The sequence below is a fragment of the Centropristis striata genome, chromosome 24, assembly GCF_030273125.1.
Source record: "Centropristis striata isolate RG_2023a ecotype Rhode Island chromosome 24, C.striata_1.0, whole genome shotgun sequence".
NCBI lineage: Eukaryota > Metazoa > Chordata > Actinopteri > Perciformes > Serranidae > Centropristis > Centropristis striata.
The window spans coordinates 19,090,593-19,114,537 of NC_081540.1; the positions used below are offsets into that span (position 1 = coordinate 19,090,593).

A 23,945-nucleotide genomic window follows, 5' to 3' on the forward strand; every position below is an offset into this window, starting at 1 on the left:
ATTTTATTTCTAAGTCTATACCCATTTTTTAACTGATTCTTGGACTTATTTCACCCGTTAGCAGATGTAACATCATCATTTATTTATACTTTATTCATTAATCTTAACTTTGCAATACTGACTTAACAGTGGAATACTCTGAATGTATACTGTATACTCTTATTTTTATCATCATTGCATTTTAACATATAGTTTTTCAGCTTTATTATTATTGTTGACACTGTTTTTATATATTGGAATATACACATTCCTACATTTTTTATTTCCTTTTTTTCCATATATATTTTTAGATATTGTACAACCCAGATTCCAAAAAAAGTTCTTGTTTTACACAAATAAAACAAAAATAATTTGCAAATCCTTTGTGACATATATTCAATTAAAAACTGTAAAAGACCATAAAATGTATGTTAATTTTTTTTGTAAATATACTCTCGATTTGATGCATTGTGTTTTTACTCATATTGTACACAGCAGATGTAGATTTTATACAAACTTATTTATATTTTTATCATAATTTCTATAGACATTTCCATTCTATCATTGAAAATAATGACTTAGTATCTCAGCCTATGGAAGCTCATTTCCATTTTTTTTTTTACTGTTATTGGAGGTAGTAACAGTTTTTTTGTGGATTCTATTTACTATTTTTTGTGTCCAGGTATTCCTGTGGGCCTGAACACTCTGGACCTGCTGATGGCGTTTGGCATTAAAGAGACGGAGTGTGTGAAGGCTTCCAGCAGCGACCCCCAGACCTGCGCCTTCAGACGGGGCTTCTTTGTGGTGAGATAATTCATTAAAATGTATACATTGCAATTATCCTGTCTATTTAAAACAATTTTTGATTCCATATTCCTCAACATGTCAATTATGACACTCATCTCAGTACTTCTTTTTCATTGCTACAGTGAACAAAACAATTGGTAAAAAAGCATTTAATCATTGACGTCTTTTCATAGTTTTAAATATGCCCTGTCTTCTTATTTTGAGTTAAACTGCACGTTTCAGATAATATTATGTCATATTTATTTTTTTATTTTTAGAAATGCAATTTCAATTTACAATAATATTATGTTACTTCTTTCAGTTTTACTAGGCTAATGTTATGGCCAACTTGTGGCCATTGAGAGGTTGTGATTATTCTTGTGTTTATTCTTGTGTTCATTTTTTGTTTGTTATGTTTGTGTTGATGCCTGTTGTCTTTGTTGTTGTATGTCTGTAAATTGTTGAGTGTTTTGTTTTGTAATGTACTTTAGGACCCCCTCAAAAACGAGAGGATTCCTCTCAAGGGGTTTATCTTACTCAATAAAATGTCTGATGATGATGATAATATCCTCAGGGGTAAAGAACAATAACCTGGGTTGAGTTTTATTATTACGGGTTGTTTTCTGGCGTCACAAACAGTAAAAAGCTCATCTAAAGTCTTGATGGGAAAAAACTGGGAAAAAACTCAATGCTCTTCTGCAAATATCAGTTAAATAATTAATAGTATCAGCGTAGATTGCTACGTGTGTCTGACATGTTGACAGACTGCTGCAGCTGACTGTTTGTATTGGCAGACATTTACTGGCTGAGTTTCAGGTCTGCTCATGATGCAGCGGGACAGTGATTTACTTGCTTTACACAGAATTATGGTTGCAGAGGGGTGGACAATTTCCGGTAAATTTCCAGAAACTTTCCATGAAAAGTTAAGCTGGGGAGTTTTGGAGATATTCAAAATCAAAACAATGTGACATTTCAACAGATATACAGTACTTGTTATTAGAACTTTATCAAGTTTTAATCATTTTTTGAGCAATCAATTCTTTACTCACGCAAGTGATTGAAGAATAGTAAATATTCAAGTATATTTGCATGAAATCTGGTTGTTTTAGTCAATATTTTTTTTAATTTAACCTTTATTTAACCAGGAAGTCCCATTGAGATTCAGAATCTCTTTTTAAAGAGAGACCTGGCCAAAATAGCAGCCAAAAACTCAACAAAAGTGTCAGAAAATTACTATTTACAATAAAACGAATTCAGTATAACACAATAACAAGTGCAATATTCAAACATAATGAGCCTTATTAAGAAAAACAAGCATGTCTCTATCACCACAGTCTTGATGGTAGCTTTAAATTCATTATTCAAGATTGTGCTAAGATATATTTTCCACAACTATATTTAAGTTCCCTGTTAAGGGCCAACCTATAATTTTGTAAATTCCCTTTTTATTTCCATAAATTCCTGTTAAATCCCATGGAAAGTTTGTTGCAAGCCTACACAGATTTATTTTTAAAATCCCGTCCTCTTTCTTTACTTCAGCCCTCCTTCTCCTGCTCCAGTCGGGTTCGGATCTCGACCACCTCGGCCCAGGTGATGTCCCTCAGATGTGGCCCCGACTCCTCCAGCTCCAGCTCCAGCTCAGAGTCCAGTGAGGAGGTGAGACAGACAAGAGGGGAGAACAGCACTGCAGTCACTCATTTCCATTTTCCTTTTTTCAAATTTCTCAAGCTAATTCTTTATTTTAAGTCATAGCAAATTATATCAGCTACAACAAAAAGTGGAAAAAGCTGGAGACAGACCTTCTATTTTGGGGAGTTTTCTATTAAATAAGTCCAGCAAACTGACTTCAATAAATAAACCTCTACCTACAGAAGTCTGATATAATTATAACTTAAAAGGTGTGAAAAGATTTTAATTCCTCTATTCACTCAAAATGCAAGTTACATATATTGTAAACAGTCAGTAAAATCTTACAATAATTACATATCTTGAAATAATGACTTGGTATCTCAAAGGATTTATTTATTATGGCATAAATAATGCCACTTTCTCAAAGTAATATATGCATATCTAAAAATTAGAAACTTTCTTAAAATGATTTAGTATCTCAAAGTGATTTACTAGTAAACAGATGAAAAACCTAATTCTTAAAATAAAGAGAAACTTTCTTAATATAATTTCTTACTTATCTCGAAATGATTCAGTATCTCTAAACAATTATTTAGTATCACAATATTATTTTGAAAATAATGACTTTATATTATAAATTAACTTAGTATCTTGAAATGACAAACTTAAAAAAAAGTACATTGTGTCTCAAAATAATGATTATGAATACCAAAATAATGAGAGAAGAAATAAGTATCTAAAAATAATTACTTAATATTGATATTGATATAGTGAATTGATGATAAACTTGATCAAAAAAATAATACAATAATATGAAATAATATAACATCTTACAAAATGTAAAAATTATTCAGTATTTCTTTTGTGCAAATTATAGATTATTAAAGTGAAAAAGATGACAGGCAATTTTGGAGTGACAGCAAACTAACTTATATAAACCTGTACTTTATAAAAGGTAAAAAAAATACTTTACTTTTAGGCATTCAGTTAAAATGTCCGTGTTGGAGGGGGGGGGGGCTTTGGTAGCTAGGCAACCAGGTGGAGTCGACCAATCAGAGCAGAGCAATCAACTGAAATTAACTGAAGGTGGAGACAGTTCTGCCACACTGAGCAGCCAGAGGTCGACAAACTGAAAATTCTGGCCTCGAACAGAAAGCATTTTTGGCAAAACCATGATACCTATCATTGATCCGACTTCACTTTGAACGTCCTGAGTTCTTCCTGAACGTCTATGTGTGTTTTTTATGAAGAAAAACGAAAAAATGGCTTTGTTAGAGCAATCTAAAAAAACAGTTGGATCTCCTTTTTTATGAAATCTTCCTGCGTTTTTAATATGGGACTCAATGGGGCAGTTGGTGCGTGTTGTTGGTGCATCTGGGCGTCCTCCGCCCAAACTATAACTCTGACAGCTTTACCAGAGGATTGTGAGTGAGAAGACAAATTTTCCTACGTTTCTATGTATAAATTATTTCTGTAGAGTGGAATTTGCGGCCTGGAGCGCAGTTTTCAAATACATTTTTTGACAGTTTTACCTCTCCCTCTACACTCTGAGCGATGACATCACACACTGACACGAACATTCCGTGCAATACACAACCATTATAATCTCAGAATTTCTCCAAAAATGATCATGGTCATTGAACAGGGATTGATAAAAAACTGGAAACGTGGATTAATACACCAATACACAAGACTTGTGTCTACTGTTTAAAGTTTAAATGGAGTCTCTAGGTGAAATTATGCCGGAGAAGTAGACGTTTAAAAATTTTCAATGATTGTTCTTTTTCGCTCATTTTTTGTTGGCCGTCCCATTCATTTCAATGCAAAAAATTTTCGCGACGTATTCTGTAGAGAAAAGTAATAGCACACCGATCCCGATCAAACCGCACGTTTTGATGTATAATTTGTCCTGCAACTCTTTAAGTTGTAGGACTAGTAGCGGGACGAAATTGCGTCCGGAAGAGGAAGAAGAAGAAATCCACAGTATAACAGTAGTGCAGCACTGGTCCCTACAGATATTGCTGTAGGGACCAGTGCTCGGTGCGATTGCCCCGAGGCCCTAATAATGATTATGAATACCAAAATAATGAGAAAAGAAATAAGTATCTCAAAATAATTACTTTATATTGATATTGATATAGTGAATTGATGATAAACTTGATACAAATAATGAGAAACTTTCCTTATATAACATCTTACAAAATGTAAAAATTATTCAGTATTTCTTTTGTGCAAATTAAAGATTATTAAAGTGAAAAAGATGACAGGCAATTTTGGAGTGACAGCAAACTAACTTATATAAACCTGTACTTTATAAAAGGTAAAAAAAATACTTTACTTTTAGGCAACAACATAATAAATATCCTAATGCGTGTGAATAACATCAAGGCTTTTGTTCCGCAGACGTTCTCAAGAGGGAGACACCAGTTCAACATCCCATTTGTAAATAGAGGTAAACACCCGTTATAATGATAATGGTGATGTTTTTTTCATTAAACCTTCACCAGTGTGAGATTCAGTGTGTGTGAACTAACCACAGCCCCAATATCTCCCAACAGCCCCGGCTGCCTCTCCTCCACCCGCCCAGCCGGGCCGCTCCCTCCTCCGTCAGACAGTGGAGGTCCCACCCAGAGGAGACACTTTCTCCAACTACCTGGTGTAAAAGTTCAGGAAACTCTGGAAATGTTCAGGTGCTGATCAGAAAACAGACTTGAATTAAAAATGGAATTTGCACACTCATCATTTTTGTCTCTTTTTGTGATATTTAATTAGTAAACACATTATGATGATTCATGACCTTTTGGAGTTCAGGGTTCAATCCCCATAATTTCAATTATTCTAATAGGCTATAAACGATACAAAGATCAGAATGTAGCCTTGTTATATAAAATATAAATAATTAATAAATCATGTAAGTCGTTATAACGTGAAAATTTAAAAGTAATAACTAATTTTTCTCAAAGAAAAATTAGTATGATCTTGAAGTAATGAATAAATATTGCAAAAAATGGAATTTCAAAATAAGAAGCATTCTTAAAATTATTTGGCGTCTCAAAATGATTTAGGATAGTAAAACGGTGAGAAACTTTCTCAAAATATTGATTAACTTTCTTAATATCATATCTTATCTTTATTTATTATCGCAATGAGAAACTTTCAAAATAAAAGACTTTTTTACTTTGTACAAAAGTTACTAAAAAATGATTCATTATCTTTAAATAATTTAGTATTGCAATATAATTAGAAACTTTCAAAATAGAGAAATAATGACCTTATATTTCAAAATAACTCAATATCTTGGTATGACAAACTAAAACAAAAAAAAATTTGTATCTAAAAATGACTTTGAATACCAATATAAATATAAACTTTGTCAAAAATAATGAGTATCTCAAAATAATAATAATGTCTTGAAATACTGATTAAGTATCTCAGTAAGTCTTTTTTTTTTTATCCCATATTAGCAGAAATTGGCTTCCATAAGGCTTCTAAATGCCGTTTCTCTGGTTTTTCTCTTAGTGTAGGACAAGATAAGGCCACTAGAGGGAGTCTAAGGCTCACTTAAAAAACTTCCCATTTTCACATCCAGATGCTGAGCTGCATGACATTGAATCTCCTATGCAGATGTTCCCAGCTGCACCTTATCAAAACAATTTGAACAAATGAGGACTCAGACAGACTTGAAGTCTGGTTTGAACATTTATATTGTGATTTTCAGTTTATATGCAAGAGGACACATCTGCAAACCATTTTTCTTCATTTCACTTGGCCCCACATGTTCACATCAGCACATCAATAATAACTTACATACTGTACTGTAGCAAACATCCTGTTAAAGACAATGATATTAAGTTATAAGAAATGGTACGTTGCCTTCGAGTGGCCGAGTAGGACATAAAGAATAGCATGTTCAACAGGGCTCGGGGTGTGGAGAATCTTCATGACACTTCAAGCACGCGTTTCCACACGAGAGCCGATTTAAAACCAGTTGTAAATATTACTGATATGTCATCCGGACGCACGAGGACATGTTGATGATGAGTTCCTTAAAGGACAGAACTAGCACCCTAAAAATGAAGGCATTGCTGCGAGAAATTAAAACCCTTCTTTGTTTCTTTAGGTGCAAATCAAGAGCTAGCCTTCGTGCACCTTGAAGATACGACAGACACATAAAGCAACATTCAGTCTAATGCCAGTCCGATGATTTCTGTTACATGATTTAACGCTCTGTACATCAACCAGACAAATGTTTTTCAACTGCGTCACCTCGTGTGGATAAGATACTTCACATGACTGAATCCGACCTGTACATTCTACTTCCTGAATTGTAACACCATGTGACTTTTAGAAGGCGGCGGGGGGCCGACGGAAACCGAGTAGCAGCTGCAACTGTACAGATACAAACTGAAGGATAAGGTCCGAAATCAAGCCAACGCACGGGGAACTCACACAGTCCACGAAGATCACAGGCCTCCACATACATTTACAGTCTGTTAAATTAAAAAAAGTGTTGTTTTTTTCCAGTTGCACAGTCCAGACTCTGCTGAACCTTTGGAAGAAATCTCCTTTCTGCTTTGACCTCTGTGCAAGACTTTGGGGATAAGGCTTCCTTCTGATTTGCATTTGCCAAGAAGCTGTGAAACAGTCTAGAAATGTTTTTTTTGTGTTTTTTTTTTAAATTGCCTTCATGTGTTCATAATTCCTGTTCCCATATACATTCCATCCTCTCTAGACTTTGCTGACCAGCTATTAAAAGACAGACTCATAAAAAAAATCCTTCCATTTATCGATCATTAAATAATTTTATATAAAAGCAAACCTAACCGTCCCCGCTCCATGAAGGCCTTCTCTAATGGTTAACTACTTCACCACCATGTAACCACACTTACACACATGCGAGCACACAATGCATGTATGCGTCTCTCTCTCTCTCTCTCTCACACATGCACACACACCGTCTTGTTTTGCAGCTTGTTCTTACATGAAGTCCATGCAGTACCAAAGCAGAAAGATCCTGTTTTTGTTTTTTTTGTCTCCAGTACGTGGCACAAACTTATGGCGAAGAAGCGGATAACGTGGTTTGGCTCAGACCTGGATCCAGTAATATTTGCACGATTCGTATTATTTCAATCTACTTAGTGTGCCAGATGGGTGGGGTTTACCATACAGGGCGATACAATGTCTCCTAGAGAGTTTAGACAATCACAGAAAATGTAACGACCGTTTTCTGAGACCTCAAACTTACCTGCTCCAGTCTTAATTGTCCCAATATTATAAACCCCACTGATCCAGAATGCCAAGCATGTTAAAAAACTGCAATAATTAGCAAACACTAATTGATCTGGTTTGGATTTTAGTATATACACAGTCATCTATTTATCATTGTGATCCCAAGAGGACTGAAGGAATTCCCTCCAGTTTCACGAATGAATGTCCACGTCCATATATTCTTTCATTGTCTCTTCATCCGTCTTTATATGTCCTGATCTCAAAGTTCAACACTCTCCAGTAAGTTTGGTGGCATCCCCCCGTTTAGGTGGTGCAGGTGGGGGTCCTCTTCGTAGCGTTGCATAGCCTGAGATGTTTCCGGACATGTAGCCGCCGTTTCCTCCGTTGCTTTGCTTTCCCTGGTCCAGGAGCAGCTCAGGGGGCGGCGGCGGCAGGGCCATGTCGTCCATAGTCCCCGCAGGGTCCAACTTGCCCGTGAGGCCGGCCGTGTTGAGAGAACTTTGGCGCCCCACTGACTTTCGCTTCAGTGTCCGGTTGAGATCCTCCAGGAAATTTGGCTGGCCGGAGCTGCCCTTTGGGGATGTGGGAGGAGGTGGGGAGAGTGGAGGGGGCTCTGGGGTGGTGTTACTACGCCGCACCAGTGTGGGTGGAGCAGTCTTTTTCAGCGAGCTCTTCCCCCATGTTGAGTTGCTGACAAGCGAGACAGGTGGAGGAGGAGGGGGAGCCTGGGGTTGGGGGTTGACTACGGCTACCCGAGGAGGTCCTCCGCTGTGGGCGTCACTACCAGGTGGAGGTGGAGGGGGGAAGAGCTCCGAGGCTGGGGGAGGAGGTGGGAAGTAGGCGCAATCAGGTGGAGGGGAAGGGAAGTCGCCACCGGTTTGCTTCACCTGGCCCACTTTGGCCTGGAGTGCCAAAGGCAGGCTGGACAGGTTGAGCTTGCCTGGTTTTGGGGGAGCACGGGGTCCAGTTGAAGGGTCCTTGGAAGGGGAGCCAGTGGAGGAGGAGGTGGGACATGGGGGGGGAGGGGAGGCGTTGTTCTGGGAACCAAACTTGCTGAGCAGGTTCCTCCTCGATTCATCATAGGAAGCGTTGAACTTGACGCTGGAGTTCCTCTGTGGGGTCGGAGGAGGTTTCTTGCCTCCGAAATTGGAGGACCCAGAGGGGGATCTCCCCAAGGCGGAGCCCAGATTTCCAGGAGGGAGAGGAGGTGGAGGTGGGGTTGGGCCTGTGACAGGTGCTGGGGGAGGTGGCGGCGGGGGAGGAGGGGGAGGAGGAGGTGCAGGTGCAGGTGCAGGTGCAGTGAAGCCAGCACTGCTGTCTGGAGGAGGAGGAGGGAACTCTGGAGACTGCAGCTGTTGACCACCTCCAGGCTGCCATTTTGGTTTGGTTTTGACTGCAGGAGGGGAGAGGGGGGCTTTGGGACTCTCTGTGTGATTGGCTACTTGGGATGAAGCTCCTGGAAATTGACTTGCTAGTTGTTTCACTAGAGACATGGTCGGCGCAGCTCCTGTCGATGATGGTTTTGACATGCTGTGCTGCTTTGGGAGAGTGGGAGGGGGGTGGCTGGAGGTGTGGCCTGCCTGGAGGCTAAACTGCTTCTTGAAGGGTGCAGGTGGAGGAGGTGGTGGAGGAGGTGGTGGGGTTGGCCCACCCAGGGTGGCAGGAGGTGGGGCGGGAGGAAACGGGGAGACAGGCGACACGGGTTTGGGGGCAGTTTGAGGGACAAAGCCTGGGGTGAAGGTCTTGGGTGGTGCTGGTGGCGGCGCAGGAGGAGGTGGGAACTGGGCTGGCACTGGGAACTGCTGTGGGGGAGGAGGAGGTGGTGGCGGGGGTGGAGGTGGAGGAGGTGGTGGTGGTGGAGCAGGTGCAGGTGGTGGGGACTCCTCGAGACCTCCATTTGGAGAGAGGAGGTCTCTTGGCGGGCTGGGAAACCTTTCCTTCAGCGCCTGCTTCAGCCCGGTGGAGTAGACCGGCTGGCTCATGGGAGCTGGTGGAGGAGGTGGTGGTGGGGGAGAAGGAGGTGGAGGAAATGTTACTCCATTGGTCTGCGGAGCAGGTGGAGGTGCTGGGGGTGGAGGAATAAAGGAGGGTGGGGCAGCTGGACTGGGAGGACCCAGCCTCAACACAGCCATGGCTGAGCCAGGGGTTGGCATGGACGGAGGAGGCGGTGGAGGAGGTGGAGGGGGAGGCGGGACATTAGTCCTTGCCGCAATGTGATTCACATTGATGGGAACCTGTGGAGCAGGCGGCGCCGGCGCTGGGGGTAGAACCTGCTGACCTAATACGAGGTGACCGGGCAGCTTCTGGGAGCCCTTCTGGTTCTGCAGCCGGTTGATGGTGCTGAACTTGTACATGGTGGGAGCTGGAGAGTGGTGGGACACCATTTGAACTGGGGGTGGGGGAGGAGGGGGCGGAGGGGGAGGTGGAGGAGGAGGAGGAGCCAGCTGTTCCTCCTGTGGGGGCATGTGGTTGCTGATGGTCTGTGGGTGCGGCTGTGGAGACTGTGGGGACTGCTGAGGGCGCTGAGGGTACTGGGGTGGGGGAGCCTGTTGAGGAGAGTGAGGCTGGGGGGGCAGCTGGTGGTGTTGTGGCTGGGTAGGTGTCTGGGGGTAGGACTGAGGCTGTGGTGGGTGCTGTTGGTAGGACTGAGGCTGTGATGAGTGCTGTTGGTAGGACTGAGGCTGTGATGAGTGCTGTTGGTAGGACTGAGGCTGCGGTGGGTGCTGTTGGTAGGACTGAGGCTGTGGTGGGTGCTGTTGGTAGGACTGAGGCTGCGGTGGGTGCTGTTGGTAGGACTGAGGCTGCGGTGGGTGCTGTTGGTAGGACTGAGGCTGTGGTGGGTGCTGTTGGTAGGACTGAGGCTGTGGTGGGTGCTGTTGGTAGGACTGAGGTGAAGGCTGTGGCTGCGGCTGCGGCTGAGGCTGCGGCTGTGGCTGAGGCTGCGGCTGCGGCTGCGGCTGCAGTTGGGGCGGGGGCGTCAGGGCCTGGTGGTCGACTGAATGCTGGCTGTGATGTCGGTGACCGTGGGAAGCATGTGGCAGGGTGGCCCCTCTCTCCATTCTCATATGCTGCAAAGAAAAAAGAGTTAGCTCAATGGTGGGAATAACATTCTGTAATAGGGCTGTATGATATCGTTTCACATTATGCACTATCGCTTATTTCATTCTGTCTTTTGAATGACCTTCCAGGACATTTCCAAAACATTTTCCAGGAGTTCATCTTGATAATTAGTAAGACAGTAAGATTTTCTGGCCTCCTCTTTTAAATATATAAAAAACTATAATAAAGAGAGGGACGTCTGGAATGCCCTGCTCAGCCTGCTGCCCCTGCGACCCGGCCCCGGATAAGTGGATGAAAACGGATGGATGGAAAAAACGGTAATATTCAAGTGTCATAATTTTCTATTGTCTTAGTTTTGGTTAAAATGTGTGGATGCAGGATGCAGTTGTGCCTTTGAGAGCTCTCGAGTTGAGACGTCTGAATTTAAATCTGTGCAACCAGCTAGCTGATATTAGAATAATGCATCACACTGCTCTATGCTGTCACAGATAATAATATGAGAACAGGTGCAGTCTTTGATAGAAAGCCATACCTTGGAGCTTTCCTCGATCTGGGTCCCTCTCTTCCAGGCCTCAGAGAAAATCGAGCTCACCACGCTCTGGGACCGGCCATGAGAGGAGCCTGTGTCCACTCCACTGTCTGAATGGCCTGAGTGATTGGACTGGGACTCTGGAAGCACACACCAACAACAGTAAGACCTTCTGACACCAGTCTATTATAATAATTATAAGAGATATTCTTATTATTTGCTGCTTCCCAACCATTTAAGTTCTTGAATTATAACAGACTATCCGACCGTCTCACTAATATTCTAACAAATGGTGCCCCTCAGTTGCATCGTGGGAAATGTAGGATGCATTTTTGGAGCATAAGAAAATAAATCAGCATATATCTGCCTCTGCTACATCAATTTCTTCTATTCTATTTACTCTTCTAAAGCTTTGAAATGTATTACAGTGATGCATTAAACTAACCAGGTATGCTGGCAGAACTGGAGCCTGATCGAATGCTGGAGGTAGAGAGAGAGGACCAATCGTAGGCCGCCTCTGTCCTCTTCATGGCTTCCTGGTAGTTCACATATAATTGCTTGCCATACTACACACACACAAACACACATATAGAGAGAGAGATATTATTCTTTGTTAGATAACATTTTTTAGGTCCTTTTCACAACTAAACCATTAGAAATTTGACGTACCTTTGCAATGCGAATTCCATTCACCCATTGGTGCAGGGTCCTGACATCATCACAGCACAGATACTTGATGTACTGGGACTTCTTCTGGATTTGTGGATGCTGCAAAAATAAGTACATATATATTTTATATCTATGCATTCCTTACATGTCCACCAACAAAACATTTTTTTCATGTCTTTAAAAAAAATTGTAAGACATTTCTGAGTTCTACCTTCTTATATAGACTTATATACAGTATATTAGAGGCCACAGTGAATAAAATGTGACAGTTCTTAAAGCAACTTTTGACCATTTATGAGAAAATCTTTTCCTACATCCACATGAGACGGTGAGTACCAATTTATTTACTTATTACAAGGCAGTCAAGTCAAATTAAACAACTCTAATTGACTTGCTTGGAAGCAATTTGCAAATAATAGAAAGATACTTAATAATGGAAGGTTAATGGCAGCATTGAGAGGCTTGTCTGACAGTGGAAGAGAAGCTCTAATAAGTCTCTCAGGACTTGTTCACACTATTTCACATCCAGAAATTCACACCCTGTCAGTGTCTCAGTTAAAATGCTGTGGATGCATTTACATGACATTTGCAAATCAGATATAAAGATAGGGCTTCACCTTCAGGGCCAGGCAGTAGTCAGTAGGAGCCTTGTATTTGCTGCGGTAGTCCTGACCGTAATACACGTTAACATGGTCCAACTGCAGGAAACACACGAGATCTCTGGAAGCCTGCAGAGAAGAAGAATGACACATAATTCCCTCAGAAAAGAGACAAAGATGGAGTGTAGCTGCTGCTCTGTGCAGGGTGGAGAAGTTATACGCTGTCTGTGACTTCCTACAAGCACATCGAACATTTCTGCAACATGAAACGCAAAAGTTTTAATCACATATTAATGGACTAAAAGTATCTTTGGAGCACATGCTCTTTTTGTGCATGAGTGCTCTAAATGGGCTTTAAAAAAATATGCTAAGAGGATCTGAATCCCACTGTAGTCAAACTGTGCATGTTTTTGAGGTTAATTACACAGATCTAAATGTAATATGTAGTGGTTTATTCAATGGCTGAGCTCACACAGAGTTGCTGCAACTGAAAAGTCAGTCAGAAAATCACTTTGGAGGATAAAAATAGAGCACATGTGAGTGATCACTTTGAACACAACAAAAACAATGCATCAGCAACAGGAAATACCACAGAACAGTCTGTGTGAATCTGGTTCTCATAACCAGAGTTCTGTTCTCCAGCATTTTGTCTGAGTGGCGTGAGCTTTAAGTCTCACTGACCTTGGCTTTGCCTTTGGGAACGTAGTAGATCCCTGAAGCTCTGAGGAGGAAGTAACGCTTCTTCCACGACTTCTTCCCGTCCTCCTTCAGCCACAGGATGCCCTCGATCTCCGGCACGGACACCGAGCCGCCGCAGAAACACTCCTGATCGATGCACGGAAGTTGATATCAGATTATCTTGTGAGCAATTCTCCTGCGCATAAATGACAGGAAAGTGTGTATTCTCACCTCTAGTAAAGCCTCTTTATTCCTGTCAGCCATTTCAGATGTCTCCTTCCGCCCCAGCAAATAGTTCTGGAAATGATTGAGAGCAACAGTGAGAGAAGGAAGGGGGAAGTCACCTCGTCTTATGTTAAATAAATTATTCACCTTTACTCGCTTTAGAGCTTTGACCTACTTCTCCTACACAAACACACTGCCTTGTTCACTCTCTGGCTCTCTGGGCTGTGCATGCACCGAGCATGCATAAACAATGTGTGTATATCATATGCTGTCAGCTTTACATTCTGAATACAAAGAGGGGTATTGAGACGATGATATGTCCTCTCACTCCTATGTGTGTGTGCTGAGGTGTAATGGGCGGACGGTCACCTGAGGGTTCTTGAACAGAGCGTATTTCTCGATGCGCTCGATGAACATGAGCTTGTTGTGGCTGTCTCGCGTCCAGTTTAATAGATTCTCCACCAAGTTCTCATGATCCTCAAAAATGCGCTCTGAGAGAGGGAGAAAGGAAGGAGGTAATGAAGATAAGATGCAAGATGTGCAGTTTTTCTGCCGAGTTGCAAATGTGCAGTTAATTTCCTCCCTCCGGGGAGTGTCGTTTTTGCCGGGTGGGGCAGAACCTTTAACTATAAGCCTGACAATTAGCTCGAGGTCACAAGCAGTGTCTACTTTTAGAATTTGCAGGCTAAAGCAAACCGTAAACAATGTTTATTTGACTCAGGTGTGGTGGAAACCGTCTCCTCCCTTACCCATCTGTAGCTCAGTGATGGTTTCCACCAGAGACCAGTCGGGGCTGTAACCACAGTGGGACTTATCCAACAGGCTGTCCAGCACCTGTCTGACTGTCTGCCGCTCATCCACCATCATGGTCTTGGAGCTCTCGTCCGACATGTGGACCCTGATCACCAGCTGAGGAAGAGGTGGGGAAAGGAGAGGGATTTTTTAGTTGCTCGAGGCTCAGATTAATAGGTGTTTAAAGTAATATAGCCCAGAAACACTTGAACAGACTCAATATATGACAATATATTCTACGTGTTTCTGCTCAGAGTCCCCTACCCTCCCTATTATAGAATCAATTTTACTGTTAAGTAATAAAACAGAATTGATTCCTAATACTCACATGTACATAGACATATTTATATAATTAAATATATAAATGCAGAGTTCAGATAGACATCACATAGACATAAACCAACAGACTGATTTTACCTCGATTGCACAATGCAGATGCACAATTTATTTTTTATTAAAATAAATAAAAAATATGCATTTTTGTTTGAAAATTAGCTCTTCCAATATAACTAATAAAAATAATAATAAATTAAAAAAATCTTAAGTGAGACACAAAAAAAACAATTAAAAGACGATGAGTAGTAAGAAAAACACACAAAAATATATACTTTTTAAAATAAATAAATAAAAAGCAGAAAGGAGTGATTTAAAAGTTAAAAGTTAGAGACACCATTATAATCCCTATGTATGTACTTTAGCATAAATAATATAAAATGTTTTTTTTATAATTGGCACATTCAAACCAAATGTTTACTCCAACATGACTGTACACCATAATGCAATAAAATTTACAAACAACAAATTAATTCTCAGAGAGAGAGCCTATGTGTGCAAAATACTTTGAATATTTGCATAAAATGACCCAGGGGCATTAATAACAATATATTAAAAATCTTTAGCTTGACCAAAGTAGCAATAACCCCCAAAGTTCATAAACCTCCTTCAATGCAATTTTCAATAAATAAGTTATTTATTTATTTATTTTTTGCAGTTTAAACCTCAGAATCAGGTTGAGGATTGACTGATCATGTGCTTGTTCCAAATACTTCTAACTATTTTTTGGGTCACTTAAGTCACTATGTCACATATACAGCCACTAAAATCCAATAATCTTAAAGTTTTGGATCCATAGGCAACCGGAAATCCTCCGTAGCAAGCCAGCTTAAACTAATCTGAACGAGACAAACACGTGCCAAATCTCACACAATCGCAGCCTACATAAGACCTGTCCTGGTGTGAAACCAAATAAATTCCTTGACCTCCTGTTTGTCCCCTCCTACAGGGCGCCCTGACATCCAATCAGTAGGTGGGTACGGTTGATTGAAGCGAGGCTTGGACCAATGAGAAAGCCGGGAAGGCTGCGAGACTAAAACATGGGGAGTCTGACCTACATTTCTCACAGGAGGGACCCCCTAAAACCCCCAAGTCTGGCAGAAAAAAAGAAAAAACCCACTGCTTCAACAAGAGTCTATCTTGTTCCATCAAACTGCTTCAATGTCATCAATCCAAAATATGACAAATTGTGAGACTGTGACTGCAACACAATACTTTACAGCACCCAGTACCAGCACTCTTTATCTTGTAATGTATTCACTTGGCAGTCTATTTGCTGCAAACACTGTTGGGTCTCAACTATTCATTGCATCTAAAAAAGACCCCATTCTGCTGAGACGGATCATTCTGGCCTGTCTATGGAGTCCCATACGGACTTCCTAATGGAGACACGCCATGGCTTTCAGGGTGCCCCATTTGTTCGCCCCAAACCAGCACTTGTTTGGTTGAATGTGGTAAATAATTTTGTGTAGTCTGCATTGTCTTGCAGCGCTCTTTTTTTTTTCTTTTTCTGAAGCGTCTTTCTGATGTCTTGCTCCCTCCCCGGCAGATACACACACATAATCAAACACTGCAATGACCTATTTTCTCTGCGCTTCACCGCCTCGCTGTGAATGAAGTTCACAAAGAAAATGCAGTGAATGTGACGAGACAGCAGATATTACACGGGCTTTTTACAAAGAAGCAGAAGCGGTCAGTTAGAGTGTGGATGTCCTACCTTTTTGACCTGTGCCTCTTTGATTTTTTCCAGGGCGACTCGGATCTTCTCTGCCTTCAATTTGGCAGCTTGTTCCTCCTAGATGGACATACAGGAGCATTGTTAATACACACACATGTCAACGGAAAATCAAAATCTGATTTCATAGCCTTGCTTCATCCTCTTCACTCATGTCTTTCATTAAATTCTCTGGCAGGAATAAGACATCATGCACACACAACTTCATTAAATAGTAAGCAGCCTTCTCAACCGTTTAAATGCACAAGCCTTGGGCATGATGGCGCATGGCGTCAAATGCAAAATCCATCCAATTTTTCCATGCTTTTGGATGCTTACCTGCCCCCTCCAGCAAGATGCCATCACCTCCATTCCGCAGGTTGTGTAAGCTTCCACGTGTGTGTATCACTTGTGTGCCAATATTCGATCAAACGCAACTGCCGTGACGCTAAATCGCAGCTATTGTGACATTGGTCGCTCAAATATGGCGCTCCATTTGCCGTCTACGGTTCCATATTGGGTTCATATGGAGCTGCAGTGGTTGGCTTTGATCTCGCTTTACAGCAGAAGGGAAACAATAGTAGAAGATCCCCGAAGGGCGAGAGGCTGCGGATGATCAGCTCAGAAAGCCTCTATGCCCTCCGCTCAGAGATACAGGGATCTGCTGCAAAGATCATATTCACATCTCAAGGGCGAAAGAGAAAAAATATGCATTTTCCTTCATAATTAATGAATAAAAAGGATTTCTTGCTCAATTTAAAACCTTACAAAATAAAAATGTTTTCGTCCTCTTGCCACCTTCCACAGCCATAGAAAAAGTTACTCCACAGTGATCCTCAGAGGGGGAAATTCAGCCGTGAATCCACATCTTACAAAAATAAAACACCAAAGCGGAGACTTTCTGACAGCACAGGTTCACTGACATGCAGACATGTGCGCCTGAGATGAGCACAACTTGACTAAAACCCCAAATGAGACAGTAGGGAGGACGACGCCCCTCCCCCGTCTACCCTCCAACTCTCTCTTCCTGCTTCTCGCTCTCCATCACCCTCTTCCTCTCTTTATAGCAGATGCAGGGGTCTGGGAGCGTGCCCAATCAATAGAGCATAATCCCCACAAAAATAGTAGAATGAGGGGGTCAGCCAACCAGCAGCCCCTACTGCAAGACCTTGCAGCCAATCAGGACGAGCGGGGGGACCGTGACCGACGCTGGTAAATGGCAGTGACGGAGAGTGCTGAATATTTGAAGTGTGGTGTGTGTGTGTGTGTACAAAGAGAAGGAGTGAGGGGTTTAACAACCGCTCCCCAAGCCTCTTAACTCAAGTTCACCCCCGCCCCCATATCCGTCTTGACCCAGACTACCTTTTCCACATGACCGGCTTCAGGGCACTTACACATTAATGCAAACACTGTTTGGCCAACACGGGCTGTTAGTCAGGCGAGTGTGAGCGTGAGTTAGAGCAGTAGTTCTCAACCTTTTTGAGTCGCGACCCCCAATTTAACATGCATGTTGTCCGCGACCCCCGCTCACCCCAAAAAGAAACAAAATGACCAAAAAAGACACAAAATGACAAAAAAAGGAAACAAAATGACAAAAAAAAGACACAAATTGACTACAAAATGATCAAAAAAGACACAAAATGACTAAAAAAAGACACAAATTGACTAAAAAAGACACAAAATGACCCCAAAAAGAAACAAAATGACCCAAAAAAGACACAAAATGACAAAAAAAGGAAACAAAATGACCAAAAAAGACACAAAATGACCCCAAAATGATCAAAAAAAGACACAAAATGACCAAAAAAAGACACAAAATGACCAAAAAAAGACATTAAGTGACCAAAAAGACTAAAAAGACACAGTGGAGACAGAGCTGACTTCCAAAATGGTTTGGCAACCCCCAGAAATCATCTCGCGACCCCAATTGGGGCCCCGACCCCAAGGTTGAGGATAGCTGAGTTAGAGAAACAGCGATGTCACGGGGGTTGTGCAGATTACAGTCCTGAGTCAATCTGAGTCACACTCTGGGTTTAGCCCCATAATTGTGAGCCCTCTCCCCTCCATTATTTCCTCTCCACATGACACCTCCACCCTGCTTTTTATTGGACATTAATCTGATTCCTATTCCACAGGCGTTTTTTCCCTCCGCTCTCACACTCAGCCACACCAGAGCCAGTTTTAAAAAGGCTCTTCTGCCTAGCTGGGGGGGGGGGGGGGATCTTGGCACCCTCTCCGTTTGATGTCTCTCCACTCTCTCTGCTTGTTCCCAAACATCCCGCGCTCACTCAGTATTCTGATTTGCAGAAGAGCGAGAGGATCTGTGAGTCCCCCTCTGAGTCTCATTCTCTGGTGAAAAGTGTAACACTAACACATAAACTCCCTCACAGCCTGTCCGCCGCGGGCCATCCATCCTCTCCCTTCCTTTCAAAAGCTTTCTGCAGACAAACCTCGCCTTGAAATGTTCAATTAATTTCATTATTTTGTAATAGAAAGACCGGCCCCTCCAAGGTTTTGGCTGAGGGCTGATGAATCGTGGGGATATTACCGCAGCCAGCTTCACTGTTGGCATCTGTTACATTCAAATAAATGGAGATAACTGAAGGGGTTTTGGAAGGAAATCTGCAATTCAATGCCAACGACCGCTCTTACATAAATAGTACAAGGCTGTCTTTTGTTTTGAAGTCTTTAAAAAGACTTTTAAAGTCCTGTAAATAATCAAAATCACTCTCCAGAGTTTTCCAGAACCCTTCCACTGTCTTAGATTAGCATAATTTGTGGTTTGTCTCATATTCAGTAAATGCTCTTGCTCAGTAGGATTTAAGAAGCTCTGGCCCGAGTGGTCCACCTCTCTTGGACTCCCCTGCTTTGCACTTGGCTGTGTGTCTCGTAGCTCAGGAAGGATAAATCACAATCGACGGGCCGCCAACTTTGAACCACAAAATCTGAACACATCTGATCGGCATAAGCTTTGCATGGGAGCCGAAGGCTGCAACCAATACAATCGCTGCGGAAGCTGCCAAGAGCTTTACAGTAAAACAGACTGTTGGGAGCGTTGGAGGACCAACACATGATGGATCAACAGATGTGATACTGTATCATAAACAACGGAGCACAGAGGGCTCCCGGATCACATAAACACACAGCTTTTTATACTTTAAACTAACTATTTCAACTGTTTCATTTATGTTATTTTTAGCATTATTTTTATTATTATGCCGAGTTATTTTTCATTTATTTATTGATTACTTTTAGCTACCTGTTTACTTCTGTGCTTGCTCTTTATTATAACTTTATTTGTAATATTTATGTGTTATCTGGAACTTCTACATGAAAAATGTGCAAAATTTCAATTTGTTACACTGTTGTTACATATACATATTTGTACATAACTACATTTCTATATTACTATTTTATTATATTGTAAAATATCTCTATTTTATTTCACATTTTAGATCTATATTCTTACATATATCTATTTACTTAAGACTGGCATTTGTATTTATATTGTTTATATTCTACTCTAGCAAAGAGCAATTTCCCCCCTGGTTGGGAATCATTGCTTTAGTCTATATATTTTTAGAAAGTGCAAAAAAACAAAAAAACACCTTGATTCAAGGTCCTCAGTCAAAGACAACTCCATCCATGGAGGAAAACTTTAAGATGCGATTGAAATCTTAAGGTCTGGGAACTTTTCTATACTTTCTTCAAATTCACCAAACTCCATTGACAAAAACAGCAATTTTACCCAGCAGAGCACATAAGTTGCTGGTCTCCCACCACCTCGTTGGTTAGTTAGTTTGTGCTTTTGTGTGACATTTGGTGAATCCAAATGTTCCTCTTACAACACCAAAGTCATGTAATAACACAAATAAACTAACTGATTGAGCGAGTGGTGGACCTGCGACTCCTGTGTTCAATTAGATAAAATTACTGTTTTTATCAATGGAGTTTGGTAGCTGCTAAAACAATGTGTTGCTGCTTCTCGTGTTGGTACTGCTGCCTGCTTCTCCAAACTGGAGGCATGCGATCTTAAGGTTTAATTAAATGTTGTTTTTTTAAGTTAACATTTTTTGGTAAAACGCCGTTTTTTTTAATGGGAAGAAACAACTTTGTTTTGTCCGACCAACCATTCCAAAGTCCAGAGATATCCCATTTCTAGTATTAGAACAGAGAAAAGCTGCAAATCTCAGAGTTTTTAACTGAACTCCAATAACATAATTTCATAAACAGTGCAAATCAAAAGCCAGCTACACGAACAGAGAGGGGAAAAGTAGTAGAAACCCATAAATGAAAGGTCACATGCCAGTGAAACATAAATGTGGAAGCAAGTCGGACAAAACACTCAAGTGTATTCAACCTATAAGCATAGAGGAGTATGTGCAGGGTAAATGCAGAATAATGATGTAAAAATCCATTCTACACAGAAAAACAGATGCGCTTACCCTCTTTAATGTTTGAATATTTGATTTTCTTTACTTGTGATCTGGTCTTGTAATGTACTTTTTGGCTTGCCCAATTCATTTTAACTTGCCTCATGTATTTCACTTTATTTGTGCATTCCCAAATCTCCAATAACAAAACTCACAGATCCTGTTAGAGGCAGTGAGAGAGCTTCTCCAGCTTTTAATAAGCTCAAATAAGTTTTTCCAGCAGCTTTTTCATGCATGGATTTTTCCAAGACATGCAAAGCAGAAGAGAGGACAGTGCACACACACACACACACACACACACACACACACACACACACACACACACACACACACACACACACACACACACACACACACACACACACACACACACACACACACACACACACACACACACACACACACACACACACACACACACACACACACACACACACACACACACACACACACACACACACACACACACACACACACACAGAGGGAGAGAGAGAGAAAGAAAAAGAAAGAGAGAAAGAAAAAGAAAGAGAGACAGACAGAGAAAGAGAGAGAGAGAGAGACAGAGACAGAGAGAGAGCGAGAGAGAGAAAGAGAGAGAAAGAGAGCGAGAGAGAGAGAGAGAGAGAGAGAGAGAAGCGAGTGTATGAGGAAGTCACCTTGGTCAGGAGGTGAGAAGGTTTTCCTGCTATGCTTTTCAGAATGAGCGAGGTTTCTCGGTCCAGATAGGAGTGCTTGGGTGAAGAGAGGATAAATAAAGAGAGCAGAGGAAAAGACAAAATAGAGAAAAGTCAGTGCCAGGTGATTCCTGAGGCTTATTAATCGCAGATCTTTTTGTATGAAGAAGCGTGGAAGCGAGAGAAGGTTCCATAAATGGAGCTCAGCAGGTGTGGTTGTCATTAGCTGCAGCTGTGGGTAAAGAAGCAATGATTGTGAGGAGTACTGTAGAGCAATCATGACTGCATCATCTACAAAACCTATCGTCTACAGCAGGCATGTCCAAACTATTCCATAAAGGGCCGTGTGGCTGCAGGTTTTGGTTCCAACTAAGCAGCAGCACACCAGACTTGACTCAGTTAATCAACTGATCTCAGTCTTCAGACAGCTGATTGGTCAAACTGGGTGCTTTTGCTTGGTTGAAACGAAAACCTGCAGCCACACGGCCCTTTGTGGAATAGTTTGGACATGCCTGGTCTACAGCTACTTACACACACACACTCTGTCTCTCTCACCATACACACATTTATACATATGGTAACATGTGCATGCATTACTCATAAGCCAACGGCTGCATCATACAGCTAAAAATGTCAATTCAAAATGCAATGTAACTGTTGGTGGAAGCTAAAATGTCTAGCCTGCATCCTTTACGCATGCACACGTGCAAGCTCACACACACACACACACACACACACTTACAGTGGCCCGGTCCACTTCACTCTCTCGTGAGGGGAAGTCAAGCTGCCGTCTGGCTCGTCGCATTGTGACATGCTGGTGAAATCAGCAGGTGCAGGCAAGGTGTGTGTGGATAGAGACCACAGATATAGGAAGGGATGCAAACACAGATAACATGATGACATGCAGGGGGGACAGGGGACATGCATGATATAATGTTAAAGGGATTTTATTTTTCAGTGAGGTTGTATGAGGCACTTATCCATAGACAGTACATTGTAGTCCCCAGTGTGGAGAAACATGAAAGGGTATCAACATTTTTTTCCCACCAGACTCCATTGACAAAACCAGTAGTTTTACCTTGCAGGAAACAGGAGGAGCTGGTCTACCACTGCCTTGCTGGTTGGGTTGTTTGTGCTACTGTGTGACTTTGGTGAATCCAAATGTTCCCTTTACAATACAGAAGTCACGTAATAACACAAACAAAGTAACTGATTGAGTGAGAGGTGGACCAGTGACTCCTGTATACTACCAGGTAAAATGACCCTTTTGTTAATGGACTCTGGTGGCTGCTGAAAAACCTGTCGCTGCTTCTCCAAACTGGGGGCATGTGATCCACCATCTACTGTAGGTGATACACTGATTATGGATATGTATCTCATATGACCACAGATAAAAAAACATCAACAATCCCTTTAACATGTAAACTTTTTTTCTGTTAAACTGAAATACTGTCAGTGCAGTGCTGTCTGTACAGTCGGTCTCTTCCTCTAAACATACATATGTTATAGTTTATCAGCTGAGGTCTTTGTTCCTGAAACAGGGTAAACTCCTCTTACTTAAGACTTCAGAAGATATTCTGCTTTGTTAGACAGTCACGATGCTTGGTGAGTAAGCAAAGGAATTCAGAAATGGCAGATGTTTAACATTGTAATCCACACTTTGGGAGCTTTATTTGTGATTACAATGTATTCATAAACACACCATCCAATGCACAATACACGGGCCGCATTGTGGATTGACTCATGCAGTTTTTTCCAAACTCCATGCGGTGTGGTTAAACATGCAGAGCTTACCTCACCATCAATGCGGACATGTACACGCAGTCTTTCACATTGTGGCTCACACACACTTTCTCATTAGCTGATAGTACTATGTCCTTGTTGTGCATTTTTCTGTGTTTTTTTGAGACGTACCTCCGTGCTGGTCTGGTTCTGTCCCTGGGAGCTCGGGCTGCTCTGGCCTTCTCCGTCCCCACCCGCCATCACTTTGTCAATGTCCAGGGAGTCCATGCTGGACGCTGAGGCACATGCTGAGTTGACGCTGGAGCGCTGGGACGGAGCGTCCTGCTCGCTGACGGTGCCCACCGAGCCCGTCCTCCTGTGCTGCCCGCCGCCGCCCGACGACCCCGACGAGGGCCGCCGGAGCGTGGAGGAGGAGAAGGAAGAGGAGGAGGACGAGGAGGAGGAAGAAGTCTGACGTGCTGCTTCGTCCATGCTGAGAGAGGCCTTCTCCAGCTGAGAGGTGATGTCATCCAGGGAGATGTTGGAGGCGGCGGGGCGGGCGTTGACGCTGCCGCCTCGCACCGTGTTGGCCGGCGATGCTCGGGTGCTGCTACTGGTGCTTCCTGTTGGGGAGTTTAAACACAGCTCAGATGGAGATTTGCTTAAATTATATGTAATCCATCAATGGTAATTGTGTATGTTAAAGACTACATTTCCCTGCTTCAAACAGGATGCTGCTAATTATTGTCCCCCTTCCTCCTCTATATAAGCACTCTCCGTGTGTTTGTTTTGTCTTTGGCTTTTGAAAAAACAAAAAACATGTTAGAAGAGATTTTTTTCCCCAACCACCAGAAGAAGAGTGACATCTTCCCGTTTTACTCCATGAAGTGTTCC

The 23,945-nt window shown here is 42.1% G+C and overlaps 2 protein-coding genes across 4 annotated transcripts in view; one reads left to right on the forward strand and one right to left on the reverse strand.

The window, feature by feature from the left end:
* Positions 1-5,133, forward strand: part of spp2 (secreted phosphoprotein 2) — a 6,228-nt gene extending 1,095 nt beyond the window's left edge. Inside the window, exons 2-5 of the mRNA XM_059327551.1 lie at positions 614-783; positions 2,305-2,421; positions 4,798-4,846; positions 4,953-5,133. Of these exons, the coding sequence (XP_059183534.1) occupies positions 614-783; positions 2,305-2,421; positions 4,798-4,846; positions 4,953-5,056 (440 nt within the window). The 3' untranslated portion in view covers positions 5,057-5,133. The remainder of the gene's footprint in view (positions 1-613; positions 784-2,304; positions 2,422-4,797; positions 4,847-4,952) is intronic.
* A 947-nt stretch (positions 5,134-6,080) lies between these two features.
* Positions 6,081-23,945, reverse strand: part of raph1b (Ras association (RalGDS/AF-6) and pleckstrin homology domains 1b) — a 58,679-nt gene continuing 40,814 nt past the window's right edge. For 2 of the 3 annotated variants that reach the window (XM_059327792.1, XM_059327793.1), the window contains 13 exons: positions 23,244-23,674; positions 22,072-22,143; positions 21,312-21,386; positions 16,226-16,303; positions 14,133-14,292; positions 13,753-13,874; positions 13,390-13,455; positions 13,162-13,305; positions 12,499-12,609; positions 11,882-11,980; positions 11,658-11,778; positions 11,216-11,352; positions 6,081-10,691 (listed from right to left, as the gene is read on the reverse strand). In XM_059327792.1, the coding sequence (XP_059183775.1) occupies positions 7,890-10,691; positions 11,216-11,352; positions 11,658-11,778; positions 11,882-11,980; positions 12,499-12,609; positions 13,162-13,305; positions 13,390-13,455; positions 13,753-13,874; positions 14,133-14,292; positions 16,226-16,303; positions 21,312-21,386; positions 22,072-22,143; positions 23,244-23,674 (4,418 nt within the window). In that variant the 3' untranslated portion in view covers positions 6,081-7,889. The remainder of the gene's footprint in view (positions 10,692-11,215; positions 11,353-11,657; positions 11,779-11,881; positions 11,981-12,498; positions 12,610-13,161; positions 13,306-13,389; positions 13,456-13,752; positions 13,875-14,132; positions 14,293-16,225; positions 16,304-21,311; positions 21,387-22,071; positions 22,144-23,243; positions 23,675-23,945) is intronic. The other variant, XM_059327795.1, reaches the window with a different exon arrangement.